We start from the raw sequence: 17,227 nt of genomic DNA, 5'->3' as shown, positions 1-17,227 counted from the left end.
TGGACTTAAAAGACAAGATAACTTAAAATACTGAAGGAAAATTGTTTCCAATCTAAAATTGTATATCCAGTTAAGCTATGAATTAAATATGGCAATATAATAGTCATGTTTAGACATGAAAGAAGTCTAAAAGAGAGGTAGCTATAAAAAGATATTTAATAGTAAAAAACTGATGCTTTCTCACTAACATTAGGAACAAAGGCCAGGCTATGTGCTCTTACTACTACTGAACATCATACTAGATGTTCCAGCTAGGATAATAGGGCCAGAAAATGAAATGAAAGACTTGGAATGGAAAGGAAGAAGTAAAACTATACTTAAAGATATCATGATTTTATATGTAGAAAAAGAATCCTAAGGAATAAACAACAAAAAAAATTACTAATAGTAATAAATGGCATCACCAATTCAATGGACATGAACTTGGGCAAACGCTGGGAGATGGTGAGGGACAGGAAAGCCTGGTGTGCTGCAGTCCATGGGGTCGCGGAGAGTCGGACATGACTTGGAGACTGAATAATAACAACAATAAGTGAGTATCACAAGGTTTCAGGATATAAGAACAATATACCAAAAAAATGTATTTCTATATTTTGGCAACAATTTGAAAATGACATTAAGTCATTCACAATAGCATAACTAATAGTAAAATATTTAAGAATAATTTTAGAAGAATAAGTGCAAAAGCTTACCATTGAAAACTACAAAAATTCCTGAGATAAAATCTAAATAAAAGGAGAGCAATACCATGCCCACAGTGTGTGCTACGTCGCTTCAGTCGTGTCTGACTCTGTGTGACCCTATGAACTGTAGCCGACTAGGCTCCTCTGTCCATGCGGATTTTCCAGGCAAGAACACTGGAATGGATTGCCATGCCGTCCTTCAAGGGATCTTCCCAACCCAGGGATTGAACTCACGCCTCTTGTATTTCCTGCACTGGCAGGCAGGTTCCTTACCGCTAGCGCCACCTGGGCAGACTCCTTGGAATACAAACAATATTAAGATAGCAATTCTGCCCAAAATTACCTATAAATTGAATACAATTTATTAAATACAATTTATTTGTATACAAATTTATTTATATACAATAAATTTAATGCAACTTTTAACATGTAAATTAACAAGCACAGCTGTTTCTCGGTTTTTGTTTGCTTCTTTTTCTTTTTCTTTTTTTGGCCTTCCCACACAGCTTAGGACATCTCAGTTCCCCAACCAGTGTTCAAACCCATGCACCCTGCAGTGGAAGTGTGGAGTCTTCACCACTGGACCACCAGGGACGTCCCACCATTTTCTGCTTAATGTGGGGTCCTGTTTTGGAAGGGAGACTAGGTGAGTTAGTTTTAAAAAGTCATAGGGAACTGACTGCTATATCCCTTTCAGATCATTTTCTATAGGCTTCTTGAAATCACCCACCGTGGGAGGAGAAATTACAAAAATAAAACTTACCTTTCTTCTTTAAAATGATAGAAGAGAGAGAGAGCGCAGGGAACTTTTGGTGAGTTTTAATATTCTTCAGCCTGAAAGGCTCAAGGAGAGTGGCGCTTAGGAGGCAGTGTGTAGCGTTGTGAGAACTATGTGTCCTAGATTGGGTCCCCCTAGAAATAGACTCTGATATGGAGAGTTTAATGCAGAAGGTTTGTTTAGGAGTACTCTTGAGAGAAATACCTGTAGGAAAGTGAAGAAATAAAGATTCCACAAAGGGAGTGGCTGACACAGTGTGGTTGCAATTGAATCCTCAACTGATCCTAGCATTTCACAGGGAATTCTGGATGGCTCAGTGGTAAAAGAATCCACCTGCCAATTCAGGAGACACAGGAGACATGGGTTTGATCCCTGCTTCCGGAAGATCCCCTGGAGAAGGAAATGGCTATCCACTCCAGTACTCTTGCCTGGGGAATCCCATGGACAAAGAGGAGCCTGTTGTCTACAGTCCATAGGATACCAAAGAGTCAGACACTACTGAGTGACTAAAAAGCAACCGGAATGGAGATAATTCTTCTGAATCGTCCCAGATTAAAAGGCAAAGGAAAGATATGCAGAGTTCCAAAGAATAGCAAGGAGAGGTAAGAAAGCCTTTCTCAGTGATCAGTGCAAAGAAATAGAGGAAAACAATAGAATGGGAAAGATGGGCTTCCCTGGGGGCTCAGACGGTAAAGCGTCTGCCTACAATGTGGGAGACCTGGGTTCTATTCCTGGGTCGGGAAGATCCCCTGGAGAAGGAAATGACAATCCACTCCACCACTCTTGCCTCGAAAATCCCATGGACAGAGGAGCCTGATAGTCCATGGGGTCGCAAAGAGTCGGACATGACTGAGAACTTCACTTTCACTTTCAACTTCACTTTCAGAGATCTCTTCAAGAAAATTAGAGATACCATGGGAACATTTCCTGCAAAGATGGGCTCGATAAAGGACAGAAATGGTATGGACCTAACAGAAGCAGATATTAAGAAGAGGTGGCAAGAACACACAGAAGAACTAAACAAAAAAGATCTTCATGACCCAGGTAACCAAGATGGTGTGATCACTCACCTAGAGCCAGACATCCTGGAATGTGAAGTCAAGTGGGCCTTAGAAAGCATCACTGAACAAAGCTAGTGGAAGTGATGGAATTCCAGTTGAGCTATTTCAAATCCTAAAAGATGATGCTGTGAAAGTGCTGCACTCAATATGCCAGCACATTTGGAAAACTCAGCAGTGGCCACTGGACTGGTCAGTTGTCATTCTAATCCCAAAGAATGCTCAAACTACTGCATAATTGCATTCATCTCACACACTAGCAAAATAATGCTTGAAATTCTCCAAGCCAGGTTTCAATAGTATGTGAACCATGAACTTCCAGATGTTCCAGCTGGATTTAGAAAAGGCAGAGGAACCAGAGATCAAATTGCCAACATCCACTAGATCATTGAAAAAGCGAGAGTTCCAGAAAAACATCTACTTCTGCTTTACTGACTATGCCAAAGCCTTTGACTGTGTGGATCACAAAAAACTGTGGAAAATTCAGAAAGAGATGGGAATACCAGACCACCTGACCTGCCTCCTGAGAAATCTGTATACAGGTCAGGAAGCAACAGTTAGAACTGGACATGGAACCACAGACTGGTTCCAAATGGGGAAAGGAGTACATCAAGGCTGTATATTGGCACCCTGCTTATTTAACTTATATACAGAGTACATCATGAGAAATGCTGGGCTGGATGAAGCACAAACTGGACACGAGATTCCTGGGAGAAATATCAATAACCTCAGATATGCAGATGACACCACCCTTATGGCAGAAAGCAAAGAAGAACTAAAGAGCCTCTTGATGAAAATGAAATAGGAGAGTGAAAAAGTTGGCTTAAAGCTCAACATTCAGAAAATGAAGATCATGGCATCTGGTGTCATCACTTCATGACAAATAGATGGGGAAACAGTGGAAAAAGTGACAGACTTTATTTTTGGGGGCTCCAGCATCACTGCAGATGGTGACTGCAGCCATGAAATTAAAAGACACTTGCTCCTTGGAAGAAAAGTTATAACCAACTTAGGCAGCATATTAAAAAGCAGAGACATTACTTTGCCAACAAAGGTCCATCTAGTCAAAGCTATGGTTTTTCCAGTGGTCACGTATGGGTGTGAGAGTTGAACTATAATGAAAGCTCAGTGCTGAAGAATTGATGCTTTTGAACTGCAGTGTTGGAGAAGACTCTTGAAAGTCCCTTGGACTGCAAGGAGATCCAGCCAGTTCATCCTAAAGGAAATCAGTCCTGAAAATTCATTGGAAGTACTGATGCTGAAGCTGAAACTCCAATACTTTGGCCACCTGATGCGAAGAACTGACTCATTTGAAAAGACCCTGATGATGGGAAAGATTGAAGGTGGGAGGAGAAGGGGACGACAGAAGATGAGATGGTCAGATGGTACCACCGACTCAATGGACATGAGTTTGAGTAAACTCTGGGAGTTGGCGATGGACAGGGAGGCCTGGCGTGCTGCAGTTCATGGGGTCGCAAATAGTTGGACACGACTGAAATACTGAACTGAACTGAACTGAACTGAAAAGGCAAAGGGGCCTGGACTTTGTGTCCCTGAATCAGCCCATTTTTTACTTCAGGAAACCTTCTGGGATAGGATGAGACAGCTCAATGTGTCTGAGCTAATTTCCAGTTGGGAGGCAGCTGCGAGCCATCAGCAACTGATCTTCCCAGCAGCTGGGACATAGGCTCACGACCTCAAAGAGAGGATCTGGGTGAAGCACCGTGGTGTCTACTACCGTTTACCACTACCACTGCTTGGACCCATACTTATGGTTAGCTTACCCAGTTGGGGGGAAGGTTTCTATAGGACTCTGATTGGTTTTATTTCTTGGAGGAAATTTAAGAGAAGGTTTAGTGGAAAACTCTATAGCCTTAACTACCGCAATTGGTTTTGCGGCTCTGATGGATTCTTATCACCCCCCCTTCTGCACCACTAACTCTAGATTTTCCTTATCTTCGGCGTGTGCCTCTGCTGGTCTAGGCAGCTGGATAGTGGGATGACCCCGGCCTTCACCCGAGAGTGCCCTTGGTTACCATGCCCCTCCCAGGCTGTGGCTGCTATATTTTTCTATTTACTGTTAAAACTGAGCATGGGAACAGCAAGAGTGGATGACCTGAACGCCAGCATTTTCTTCCTGGCTCCCTCATGTAGCTGCAGCCGTCCGTCCTTCATCACAGTCAATTACTCCAGCCAGTATGAGGACTTCTTTTCTTGCCTGCTGGTCTCTTGCTACCAAGACCCCGAAGTTCTAAAGGGATTCTTACCATGAGCCCTGGAGGAAGCATTACACCTCTGGTTTTCAGCACTTCTGGACCTCAAAATCAAATTCCCCACATGTTCACTGTGAGTGAGGATAAGTGGAGGGTACTTGATTTCTATCCTACATCCATGCAATCAATTCCCAGATCTATGTAATGTTCCTACTGGGGATACAGAATCATACAGTTGCCACTGATTTAGGGTATATATTATATTCTGGAGGATGCTACGTCATCCTCTTGGGATTTCATCTTGAAGCTGTGTCTTTAAGAGGTCAGCAAACTGGTCTATCAGACTGGTGCCCTCTGGGTGGGGCAGTGTAGGGTCAGTGGATCTTTGGGTCATGTTCCCACTGCCACATCCCCTTTACTGTAACGTGGATCCCTTTGTCTAAAATTACATAATGTGGGTTCCATATCAATAGATCAAGTACTCTGTAAGTCCTTATAGAGTGGTATTAGCCCAGACCCGATGGGCAGGAAAGGCAAGTCTATACTCAGAATATGTGTCAATTCCAGTCAAAAGTGATGGGAAATCTAGTGTCCCCACCTTATCCCTAATTATCTACTTCTTCTCCTCAAGAGACTGCACCATATTAAGGGCTCAGTGCTAGTATTTTATATATACATATATTTATTTGGCTGCACCAAGTTTTAGTTGTGGTATGCAAATTCTTAGTTGGGGCATGGGGGACCTAGCTCCCTGCCCAGGGATGGAACCCAGGCCCCCTGCACTGGCAGCTTGGAGTCTTAACCATTGGACTACCATGAAGTCCCGCTAGTGTTGGTATTTTTAATGGTCGTTGCATGTTGGCAGCAGCAGTAGCTAACTGAGCCTTGGTGAGTCGGAGCTCATGCTGCCGGGCCTGTGGATAACCTCGGCTCTACCACCATCTACTCTACTCAGTGTATCCATCGTACAGAACTGGGTGGTTGATGACGGTCAGTGGCTAAGTCTTCCTGCCGTCTTTGTTGTTTAATGTCTCGTCTGTGATGAATGCTTTCTTTCTTTCTTTCTCTTTTTTCCTTTTTTGGTTGAGCAGTGAGGCATGTGGGATCTTAGTTCCCCGACCAGACATCAAACAGGTGCCCCCTCCTCCAGAGGAAGCAAGAGTCTTAGCCACTAGACTGCCAGGGATGTCCCGATGGACGCTTTCTTGGTGGGTGTTAATGTGTGATAGAAAAGCCTTTACACTTCAAGACTACGCCTGTATGTCCATCCACATCTCATCCTCACACCTTCTTGTCCCTAATCTTTCATTCTCTGTCTTTTCAAGCCCCTGACCAGACTACCAGGCTAGTTGTGACTATGTATATCCTCACCTTCTCATTCCCAAAAAGTGGATGATCAGATGTACTGTCTAAATCTCTGTCCCTTGGAAGGATCTCTCCTCACCACTCTCTTTTAGGGCCACTCCTGATAGGTTGCAATGCAGCAGAAGTCAATTTTTGGCTTTTACCCACATACCATGCCAACTCATGTCTGAACAAGCTTCAGTTCAGTTCAGTTGCTCAGTCGTGTCCAGCTGTTTGTGACCCCATAAACTGCAGCACACCAGGCCTCCCTGTCCATCACCAACTCCCAGATTTCACCCAAACCCACGTCCATCGAGTCGGTGATACCATCCAGCCATCTCATCCTCTGTCGTCCCCTTCTCTTCCTGCCCCCAATCCCTCCCAGCATCAGAGTCTTTTCCAATGAGTCAACTCTTTGAATGAGGTAGCCAAAGTATTGGAGTTTCAGTTTCAGCATCAGTCCTTCCAGTGAACACCCAGGACTGATTTCCTTTAGGATGGACTGGTTGGATCTCCTTGCAGACCAAGGGACTCTCAAGAGTCTTCTCCAACACCACAGTTCAAAAGCATCAATTCTTAGGCACTCTGCTTTCTTCACAGTCCAACTCTCACATCCATACATGACTACTTGAAAAACCATAGCCTTGACTAGATGGACCTTTCTTGGCAAAGTAATGTCTCTGCTTTTGAATATGCTATCTAGGTTGGTCATAACTTTCCTTCCAAGGAGTAAGCATATTTTAATTTCATGGCTGCAATCACCATCTGAAGTGATTTTGGAGCCCCCAAAAATAAAGTCTGACACTGTTTCCACTGTTTCCCCATCTATTTCCCATGAAGTGATGGGACTGGATGCCATGATCTTAGTGTTCTGAATGTTGAGCTTTAAGCCAACTTTTTCACTCTCCTCTTTCACTTTCATCAAGAGTCTGTTTAGTTCTTCTTTGCTTTCTGCCATAAGGGTGGTGTCATCTGCATATCTGAGGTTATTGATATTTCTCCCAGCAATCTTGATTCCAGCTTGTGCTTCTTCTAGCCCAGGGTTTCTCTTGATGTACTCTACATATAAGTTAAGGGTGACAATATACAGCCTTGACGTACTCCTTTTCCTATTTGGAACCAGTCTGTTGTTCCATGTCCTGTTCTAACTGTTGCTTCCTGACCTGCATACAGATTTCTCAAGAGGCAGGTCAGGTGGTCTGGTATTCCCATCTCTTTCCAAATTTTCTACAGTTGATTGTAATCCACACAGTCAAAGGCTTTGGCATAGTTAATAAAGCAGAAAGATGTTTTCCTGGAACTCTCTTGCTTTTTTGATGATCCAGCAGATGTTGGCAATTTGATCTCTGGTTCCTCTGCCTTTTCTAAATCCAGCTTGAACATCTGGAAGTTCATGGTTCACGTACTGTTGAAGCCTGGCTTGGAGAATTCTGAGCGTTACAAAAGTTCAAATGGATGAAGATGATTCTCAACAGGGTCATGTGAGCTGAGGTAGAGAGAGGCTTGTTGAATGACTTGAGAGTCTGGGTCACTTATTTTCTGCTAGCTTATGCTCTCTGATGCTACTTATGCCTGAACCCAAAGATGTCACTTCCATTTTACAATGTGTTCTTGCTGGGCCCACCCTAATGACACGGAGGATCAGGTAGAGGCCAGCTTGTGATGGGCGGTTCTGGCTACTGGGTCACTTGGTGAACTGTAAGAGCTTCTCTTCCAATGGTATGCATTTCTCTGCTGCAGATGGCATGGCTTTGCTCCATGCCCTATGGGTCTACATTATGACTCTCCTATTAGAGCTTGCCAAACCACACACACTACAGATATTCTAGTCTCATTAGGTCTGCTGGGTCATATGACTGCAGAAGCCTTTTTTGCTTTGGCCCCACTCAAAGTTGACAGCCTTCACGGTCAGCTACGGGGGAGCCTGGTGGGCTGCAGTCCATGGGGTCGCAAAGAGTCAGACACGGCTGAAGCGACTTAGCAGCAGCAGCAGTAAATTTTTCAGAGTTGTATTCTCAAGTGTGAAATATATTTCTCCTAAATCCTGAGTAAATAGGTAATGTGTTTTTTCTTAGTGATGGAAGATATGAGGTACAACAATCAGTCCTTTGCCTCAGAGAGGATATCTAACATGTCCCAGACCTCTAGACCTCTGAAAACGTCACCAGTATGGCAGTTTCCTGGACCTTTACGGGAATGTTTCCCACCCTCTGATCATGTATCTTTCCAGGACCTCCAATATACTTTCATTTTGTCCTCTTCTGATCTGGTTAGCATGACATTATATATACAGTTGACTCTTGAAGAATGCAGAGGTTAGGGGTTCTGACCATCTGCACAGTCAAAAGTCCAAGTATAATTTCACAGTTAGCCCTCTGTGTATATGGTTCTGTGTCCACGGATTCAACCAACTGCAGATAATGTAGTACTATAATATATATTTAATGAAAAAAAATCCATATATAAGTGGACCCAGAGAGTTCAAACCTGTGTTGTTCAAAGGTCCATTGTATAGTGGACCAATATGACATTTTTCAAAATGTCCAAATAGTCAAGCTCCCTTCAGCTTCTATTACAACCGAGGACCAGAGAGTTAACACAGGCCTGGGGTAAGACTGTGCGTGTGTATTGCTAGACTTCCCATGTGGACGGAACTGCTTGTGGACCTCCTTTCTGATCTGTCTGGGATGGAAAATAACATATTCCCCAGATTAATGACTACATACTCCCAACTGGAGGCAGTATTAAACTGCCCTGTAAAGTTACCATTTGGGACACAGCAATTGCAATTGCAATCACTGTTTAAGTAAGTTTATGGTAGACCATTGTCATCTGTCATGATCTATCCAGTTTTTAAGAGCCAAACTGGTGGCATGAAAGGGGCCACCTCTCTTTTATTCTTTGGCACTAACCTCTTCCATTTTCCCTAGGATATGGTATTGTTTTTATTTATTCTCTTGATGTCGGGCAGTCTCAGGCATCTAGTCGGCCTTCATCACTTACTCTGCAGGTCAAAAACCACTATGAGTGTTCTGCAACGCCAAAGGATGTCCACTGCTATGATATGTTAGGGTATTGGGGAAGTGACCACCTGGCGGATCCCTGGTCTCAGTGAATATCCTTTGAATCAGACCTCAGCCCAGGACTCCATTTATTATCTGGGCCCCACGTGCTACTTCTCTAACAAGGGGCCTTGGTACAAATTTGGGTTGTCAACTGTCAATGTTAATTCAGATCCTTTGTCCAAAAATCCTCAGAAGGTCTGAGTATTCTCCCTTTTTTCAATAATGGTCATCAATGTAAATGAGTCGTTTAGACATTTTTACTTTTCTTAGCATGAGCTATCATTTTCCCCAAGCCTTCGAGAAGAGTATTCATCCCACATTCCAGGGGGATCTTGCCAGGATTTAAATCCTAAGTCCCGGGAGAGTGCTCCCTTATCAATAAATTCTTCCACATCTAACTTTATGTTCCACTTCGTTTGATCCAGCACTCTTGGCATCCAGGTCTATGTGCAACACTACCAAATTCTGCTTGGTCTTTGAATCCCTGCATCAGCCGTTCATTCATTGCGCCCTATAGGAGGGCACATGACCTTGGCTGAAGCAGTTTCCTGCCACAGAAGTCACTGCCATGAGGGCAGAAGCTGTGTGCTCTGTGTCTGTTGTTCCCAGAAGCTGGGGAATGCGTGCATTGGCTCCTAACAGGGGACCTGGGTGGAGTACTATAATATCCACTAAACCTAGGAAGGAAGTGTTAGTTCTCAGAGATGTGCCCAGGACTGTGCTAGAGCCCCTCACCCCCACCCCTGCCCCTGGGGTTATATAGTCCAGCTCTTCAAGAACCTCGTAAATGATATATATTTTAAAAAATCTGTATATTGGACTTTCCTGGAGGCCCAGTGGTTAAGGAGACACGGGTTCAATCTCTGATCAGGGAACTAAGATCCCACATGCAGCATGGTGCAAAGGAAAAAAAAAAAAGTCTATGTACTGTCTACTTCCACCTACTAGAGCATCAGCTCTAGGGAGGGCAGAAACTATGTTTCCCTAGGGGCTAGAGCTTGATTCATCATTGAATGAATCTTAATTAGAGGCTTGAAATATGAAGAAGTACGAAGTGGCTATACGTAAAGCAGAGTAAGAGTGGCAAGCATCCAGAGAAAGGGAAGTGGAGCTCAGTGGGGGTATGAAGCCCTCATCTGGAGCCAAGGCAAGAGACACAAGATAGAGCATTCTCTAGTTAAGGTGAGACTGCAAGCGCTCCCGATGTGGGTTTTACTCCTGCAGCCTATGGTCTTCAGTCCAGTCTCCCTGGATGCACGTTAAATTTTCCAAGCATCCAAATGGCTGGGGGAAAGAAAGACTTCACATTCCACAGGAGAGGCACTGTGGAGTATCAGACGGAGAGTCAGAAGGCCTGGCCTAGCTATAAACTAGCCGTGTGGCCTGGGGAAGTCTAAGGCCCTCTCAGGACAATGCGTGCCCATCCTCAGTACAGTAGCAGAGTGGGAGCACCCTACTACCGCTTTCCACAGCTGGTTTGAGGACCAAGAGGACTAACGCCTACGAAGCAGGCTACTCCCCGAAGCCTGTCAGCACAAGGCGGGGCTCCTGACTCCTGGGAGGCCTGGGGCTGAGACAGGAGACAGAGACTGGGCACTCGCCAGACTCTGGCTGTGCGCAGTCTGCCCACACTCTCCTGTTATCTCTGTCCTCCCGAGCTTCCACTCGCCAGACTCTGGCTGTGCGCAGTCTGCCCACATCCTCCTCCCGAGCTTCCACTCACGCACAGACAGACATCAGCTGCTGGTCAGTAACTGAGCTAATTGGTTTTAGTCTTTTCCCTATCTTTGCCCCTGACAGGCAGCAGCTGTGTAGCAACAGTGTGTCTACGCAGATGGAGAGTGGTGACCAGGGACAGGGCGTCCCCACTTCGGTCTCCATTCAGTCTCCAGGTGAAGTCAAGGACCGGCTCCGGATCCGCAGCCTCCCGGCCTGGCAGTGCCTGGCGGAGTTTCTGGCTGTGTCTGTGCTCATGGTAGGCGGTCTAATTGAGGCGGAGGAAAGAGGGAGCTGGGCTCCTCCTAGGGTCCTTACCTCTTCCTCTGGGTGCACTAGGAAGACAACGCCTCCAGCAGCCTCTTTTTCCTGCTCTTGCTCCTCTTGCCTCTCCTACCTTCCCATTTTTATTCCTGTCACTTTCCATCTCTTACCCTCCTTCACTTCCCTTACTCTCCCTCTGTTTCTCCCCTCTTTTCTCTTTCCCCTTTCTGTTTTCTCTTGCTGATTCCTCAAGTCCATTCATCAATCTTGGCCATCCCCTTTCTTCCCAGTCTCTCTCTCCCAGGGTCTCCCAGGCTCCCTATCCTTGGTTCCCTCTTCCTCATCTTTCTTTTCTCCACCAGCTCCTCATACAGGGGTCTTCGGCCCAGGCTGTCACCAGTGGAGGAACCAAAGGAAACTTCTTCACCGTGTTTCTGGCTGGCTCTCCGGGCGTTATGCTAGCCACCTATGTGAGTGGTAATGTCTCAGGTGAGGAGGGTGAGGTCTGGTTGTCAGACAGGGCAGGATGTGCACTGGAGTTTGGTAATGGTGAAAAGGATCCCTTGGTGATTCACAGACATTATCTCCTTGAGCTTGACTGGTGCCCGGGACTGAGATATGCCTCTGGCCCAGTCCGGCCCCTTCTCTTTCTATATCTCGCCCTCCCACTTCACATTAATCCTCCGCTCAGGTAGACAGAGCTCTATGGCAAGGCATCATGAGTAAATGAGTAAACTCATCTTGTGTCTCCTACCTAAGCCCTCTGGGGTTCATCCTTGCTTAAGACCTCACCAGCTTGTTCCTCAGACTCACATTGCATCAAGTACTGGAATAGCAAGAGCAGACAGACCCAGGTTTGAGCTTGGCTTCACTGCATGACCTTAACAAGTCGCTTAACCTCCTTCAGCCTCAACTTCCTAACGCATGTGATGAGAATAGCAACATTTGACTAAAGAGTTGAGGGGAGGAATAGCAGTGTTACTGGTGACAGTGCCTGACAGACACTTAATGGATATTGGTTTTCTTTTCTTGATCCTTGAAGGGGCCCACCTGAATCCAGCCTTCTCCCTGCCCATGTGCCTCCGGGGACACCGCCCCTGGGCCAGGTTTCTCATTTACTCCTTGGTGCAGTTGCTGTCTGTGTTCTGTGCCTCTGGAGTCCCCTACGCTCTCTATGACGGTAACAGAGAACAAGGTTGGGGGCACCTGTGTGTGGTTAACGATGCCTTAGAGCAGTTTTGAATGAGCAAAGATGGAAATCCTGGGTGTGCCCTACCCTACAGATGCCCTACAGAACTACACAGGTGGGAGCCGGACAGTGACTGGTCCCAAGGAGACGGCTTCCATCTTTGCCACCTACCCTGTCCCCTATCTGTCTCTGAGCAATGGCTTCCTGGATCAGGTAGGTATAAGAGGGTGACCCAGGAAAGCCACAACCTTTGTCCTTTTCCCCCTGGAAGCTCGGCCTGCTGTTTAGGCTCTGGGTGGGTTGTGCGGCTGGCTTTATCTTTGCATCTCGCCTTCCCCAGCTGCCTGAGTTGGACAAAGTCAGATCCCATGGGGTGGCAGCCTGGAGTGTTTGGGTGAGATAGGGCAGGTGGTGCACCTGGCAGCTGATGGGAGGCCCCCTGCCTCTGTTGACTCCAAGGTTCTGGGCACCTGGATGCTGATGATGGGGAAGGCCATCCTGGACACACGGAACAAGGGAGCGCCTGCAGGTCTGGAGCCTGTGGTAGTGGGGTTACTGATCCTGGCCATCACGCTATCTATGGGTGCCAACTGTGGGCTCCCAATCAACCTGCCCAGGACCTCGGCCCACAGCTTTTTGCCTACATAGCTGGCTGGGGCCCTGAAGTCTTCAGGTAGCCTCCCCTGGTGCTGTCCTTCCACTCCCACCCCTTGCTAAGGGCTCTGACCCTGGCTCTCCAGCTCTCTCCTTTTAAATAGTTCTCTTGGCATCTCAGGACAGTTTGAGCCTCCTCTAAGCCCCAGGTCTCCCTTTATGTCTTGTCCCCTTTCTCCCCTTCTACGCTTTTTATTGAAACAGTAAGATTGAGAGGTTGTGTTAGACAAAATGCATGTATGAGATAATCCCTAAAGATCAAGCTCTCCTGGGGTCTCCTCCTCTCTGGGTGCTATTCTTTGGTGCCACAACACTCTTTCTGGTGTCTCTCACCCCAGGAACTGCTTTAGGGAGTTTTCTGAATACCCTCCGTTCTTCAGAGGGAAGGCTAAGGGACTCACCCTGATATCTCCCTTCTGTTCTTATCTGGCAGTGCTGGCAATGGTTGGTGGTGGGTTCCTGTGGTGGGCCCTCTAGTGGGGGGCATGCTTGGCACAGCCACATCCCAGCTGCTGGTGGCACAGCACCATCCTGAGGACTCAGAGCCATCTTAGGATCTAGAGTGTGCCCAACAGGAAGCCTCAGGCTCGGGAAGTCCGGCCGCAACTCAGCTGCAGGAGAATAAGCTGCGACTCTGACAGGACAGTCCTCACCTTCCTCGTGGACACTGAAGAGGGACAAGATGTTCTTTCTCTTTATTAATACGCCAGGCCCTGGCCAGCTTCTCCGTGTACTCATCTAGGCACCTCCTCTTCCTAAACTGGGGAGGATGCCTGGACAGGAAGGACGAGGAGGCTCAGGTACCAGACTCAGGCTGCTCATCCCCCTCCTCGCCCACGCAGGTTTTCGGACCCTGGACTTCCAAGAACGTAGTTCCTCCAAGTAGCCGCCAGAGGGTGCGCACCATGGAAACCGGATTGGGAAGGCTTCGGGAATCTGCAGGATGGTGGGAGCCGACCATCCTGTGCAGGGCTTAATCCAGGGTACTTCTTCCTAAGCTTGGCCCCCACTGCCTGACTCCCAGCTCTCGTAGCCTCAGCGCCGTCCGCCTATACGCTGACTGGGGCGCCTCGCCCAGATTCAGCCACCCCGCAGACAGTAATTAGGGGTGGTGGTAGGGAAACCGCCTCCACCGAGGAGGCGTGGGGGGAGGGAGACGGGAAAGGGAGGGCCGCCAGAAGAACACAGCCAGTCAAGTGGCTGGAGACTGCGAGAGCAAGATGGAGAAACTGAGGCACGACCCATACCTAGACATTCCGGGCTGTGTCATTCAAGAAGAGGGCGCACTACAGTGAGAAGAGATGAGCCAGGGCGAGGAGAGAAGGCGAAGGGGCAGAGGGCCCCGAGCGGAAAGAGTAGGAGTAAAGGCCAGCTGGCGCGGAGGAAAATTCTCGTCGTTCAGCGCTTCCTCGACTCTCACACACCTCCCCGACGAAGAGAGGTCTCTTTTAGCAGAGAAGCAGCCTTCTTCTGTTTCCCTTTTTTCAAATTAAAAATAAAAAATCTCAGAGCGATCTTGCCTCCAGACTTTTTTTTTTTTTTTTTTGGACCGGGGATGGATGCGTCTGGGAGTGGGTGGGGCGGGGATCGCGGCCTCGCAGAGCTCAGCATCCCCGGGGTTAAGACCCTCCCCCTGCCCCGCACAAAAATGGCGGCTCCCGCCTTCGCCCTTCCTCACCCCTCCCCAAACCCCCTCCCGCCCCCCGCCCTCTCCCGCCACCTCCGTCACTTCCGCCCCGCCGTGGCCGAAACTGACACAAAGTAGCGGGCCGAGGCCCCGGGGGGAGAGGGGCTGCAGCTGGGGGGGGCGGGAGCCCGCGGGGAGGTGAGCCGAGCGCCCCCCGCCCCAGCCCCCGGCATGGGCAGGACGGGGCCGCCGGGGCGGGCGCCGAGCGCTGAGCGCTGAGGTGAGGCGGGGGCAGCAGCCCGGGAGCGCGGGGCCGGGAGGGCAGGCGGAGATGCGGCTGCGGACTCGGGGTTGGAGTGGCCGGGGAGGATCGGGAGGGAATGGGGAGTCGGAGCTGCCGTGAGACGGAGGTGAGGGACTGGACGACTGGAGGGAAGGTGGTGTTGGGTGCCTGAGAGTGGGGGAGAGTCGGGAGGCCGTCCGCAGGACGGGAGGGTGGGGTGCTGGCGGGGCGCGGGAGACCATCGAAGGGGCGCGGGGGTGCCGAGGAGGATCTCAGCACCGCCCAGAGAGTTTTGGGGGTGAGGAGCGTATTCGGGGTCCGAAGGTTTGGGCGCCTGTAGAAGGGAGTTAGGGAATAGCAGGCTTTGTCTCTGTAAGGTGGAGGTCTCTGTGCGTGAGGAAACCGAGGTTCAAGGAGAGGTGGTAGCGCTGGGAGTTCGGAGCTGGGAGTGAGTCCCGGGTTCTGTCCTTGACGATGGAAAGCGGCCAGGTGTCGGTGGCAAGTGAGCTGGGGGTCCTGGATTCCCTTCCCTTCTGTTTCCCTAACCTGCCCATAAATATCCCTTGCCAGCTTCCTCTGAAACAAGGGGTCAGGCTTTCTGGGTTTGGGCTGGAGGGGAGCAGGGGCCAGGCCTAAAGGAGGAGCCGGTTTTCCTCCATGGAGCACTGCCTTCTTCCCAGAGCTGGCTATTTTTATCCCAAATGTGGCTGCAGAGGGGGCTGGGGCAGGGTGACGGGGCAGAGCGACGTGGCTAATGGGCCTGGGTTCAGAAAACCTAGGCTGTGTGAGACTGGGAAGGAGAAGTGAGAGAGGGTCCCTGTTCCCAGGTCTCCCTCCTCCCTTTCCTTCCTATTATGGCCCCCCAGAGGGGGTGAAGTCTAGGGCCAAGCCAGCTTTAAGTCTCCCCAGGGTCTCCGAGGTAAAACAACTTTCCTGGTTGGTGTCCAGGCTTCTGACTCCTGAGAGCCTTACCGCTCCTTCATTAACTCTTTCTTAGGATTCAAACCCAGATCTTGGGGCTGACAGTGCTTCTAGATGAGGGCGGGGCTGGCTGTGGAACTTGTGATGCCCACCCTTGCATCCTCTCTTTTAACCTCTCCCTTCGTGCCCCACCTCCTATGACTCATACTGTAGACTGGGTGGAGACCCTGGCTGGGGGCCCTGTAGGAGGGCTTGGCATCTTGGAAGAGGTTTTTCTTCCTGAGCCAGGCACCCTTGGTTGCCAGAGTTGGGGAGAGTCAGAGAAGTATTACCTGATTGGGGTTCAGGAAGGGAGTCCAGCTTAGTGAACGAAGAACTGGTGTGGATGACGGCCTTGCCCAGAGTGTGTAATTATAGAGGTTGGGCAGACAGACAATTAGTATCTCTTGGGTCTGACAGGCTGGAGGAGTGTTCCCAGGAGGCTGGAGACAGGGGAACCAAAGGGGAGGAAGGCTCTCCACCCAGACAAAGAAAGAGGAGGTGACTAGAGGACCCAGGATCTGGCTGGCAGTTTCCTTTGGGTCAGGCTAGGATGAGGCTCTGTGACTGTGTCTTACAGGCCAGGCCTTTTACCTTTTTTAGGTGAAAGGAAGAACATGGGGAGATAGAAAGAAGCAGAAATCCATCTGATGTTCCCTGAGTTTGCAACCCAGTGCCATACTGAGTAGACTAGGCTTGGGGTGGAAGAGAGAGGGATGCCTCTCCATCAGGGTTGAGAAGACCCCTTTGTTGGTCCAGAAGGGCAGCTGTCCCAGACTGAGAGGAAGTGGTTTGGGGACTGTGTGTGCAGGAAGTGAAGGCCATGCCTCTACAGTGAACTCCCCTAGAGGAGGTGATAATGGAAGCCTTAGTAATCGGGAGGGGGGGAGTGGGAAGATCATAAGCTTTTTGAGAAGGGTGGTGCCTGCCCACCGTTTCCTGATGCTCTGCCAGGTGTTTCCTGGCTCATGTTCCCTCAGCGCCACCCCTTGGTGGAAATTCTGCTTTACAGTAAACACAGGCACCCACTCATTGCCACCAGGAGAGCACCCAGGGCATCCATGGTCCCTGGGGTGGCTACTTTTGGAGCTGTGGCCCTCCTGTCCATATCTGGCCTCTTCTCTTTGTGCCCTTCCTTTCCCTGCAGGTCTTGGTTTTTATAAAGTGTGTGTGCCCCCATGTTATCCGAGGCAGAGGCATTGGGGGAGGTGGTGGGGAAGTCCCCTCTTTTTCAGGGACCTATTGGGACAGTGAGAGCAGAGAGTTGGTGTGGAGTTAGTGGGAAAGGCTGGAGAGGGACAGGATCGGAACTGGGGAGGAGTCTGAAAAGGGGAATGAAGGGTTACCCTCAGCTTCCTGACCTCACGCACCTGTCACCTTCTGCAGGGTCTCC

The 17,227-nt window shown here is 48.9% G+C and overlaps 1 protein-coding gene across 1 annotated transcript; it reads left to right on the top strand.

Moving 5' to 3' along the window:
• Positions 1-10,975: 10,975 nt before the first annotated feature.
• On the top strand, positions 10,976-13,602 carry AQP10 (aquaporin 10). Its single transcript, XM_068994172.1, is given in 7 exon segments — positions 10,976-11,116; positions 11,484-11,610; positions 12,164-12,301; positions 12,405-12,523; positions 12,770-12,914; positions 12,917-12,983; positions 13,398-13,602. Coding segments are annotated over 7 exon segments (942 nt in total).
• The last annotated feature ends 3,625 nt before the right edge of the window (positions 13,603-17,227 follow it).

The sequence above is a fragment of the Capricornis sumatraensis genome, chromosome 2 (assembly GCF_032405125.1).
Source record: "Capricornis sumatraensis isolate serow.1 chromosome 2, serow.2, whole genome shotgun sequence".
Lineage (NCBI taxonomy): Eukaryota > Metazoa > Chordata > Mammalia > Artiodactyla > Bovidae > Capricornis > Capricornis sumatraensis.
Note: the sequence above shows the minus strand (reverse complement) of the source record. Positions and strands in the feature narration are given on the sequence as shown.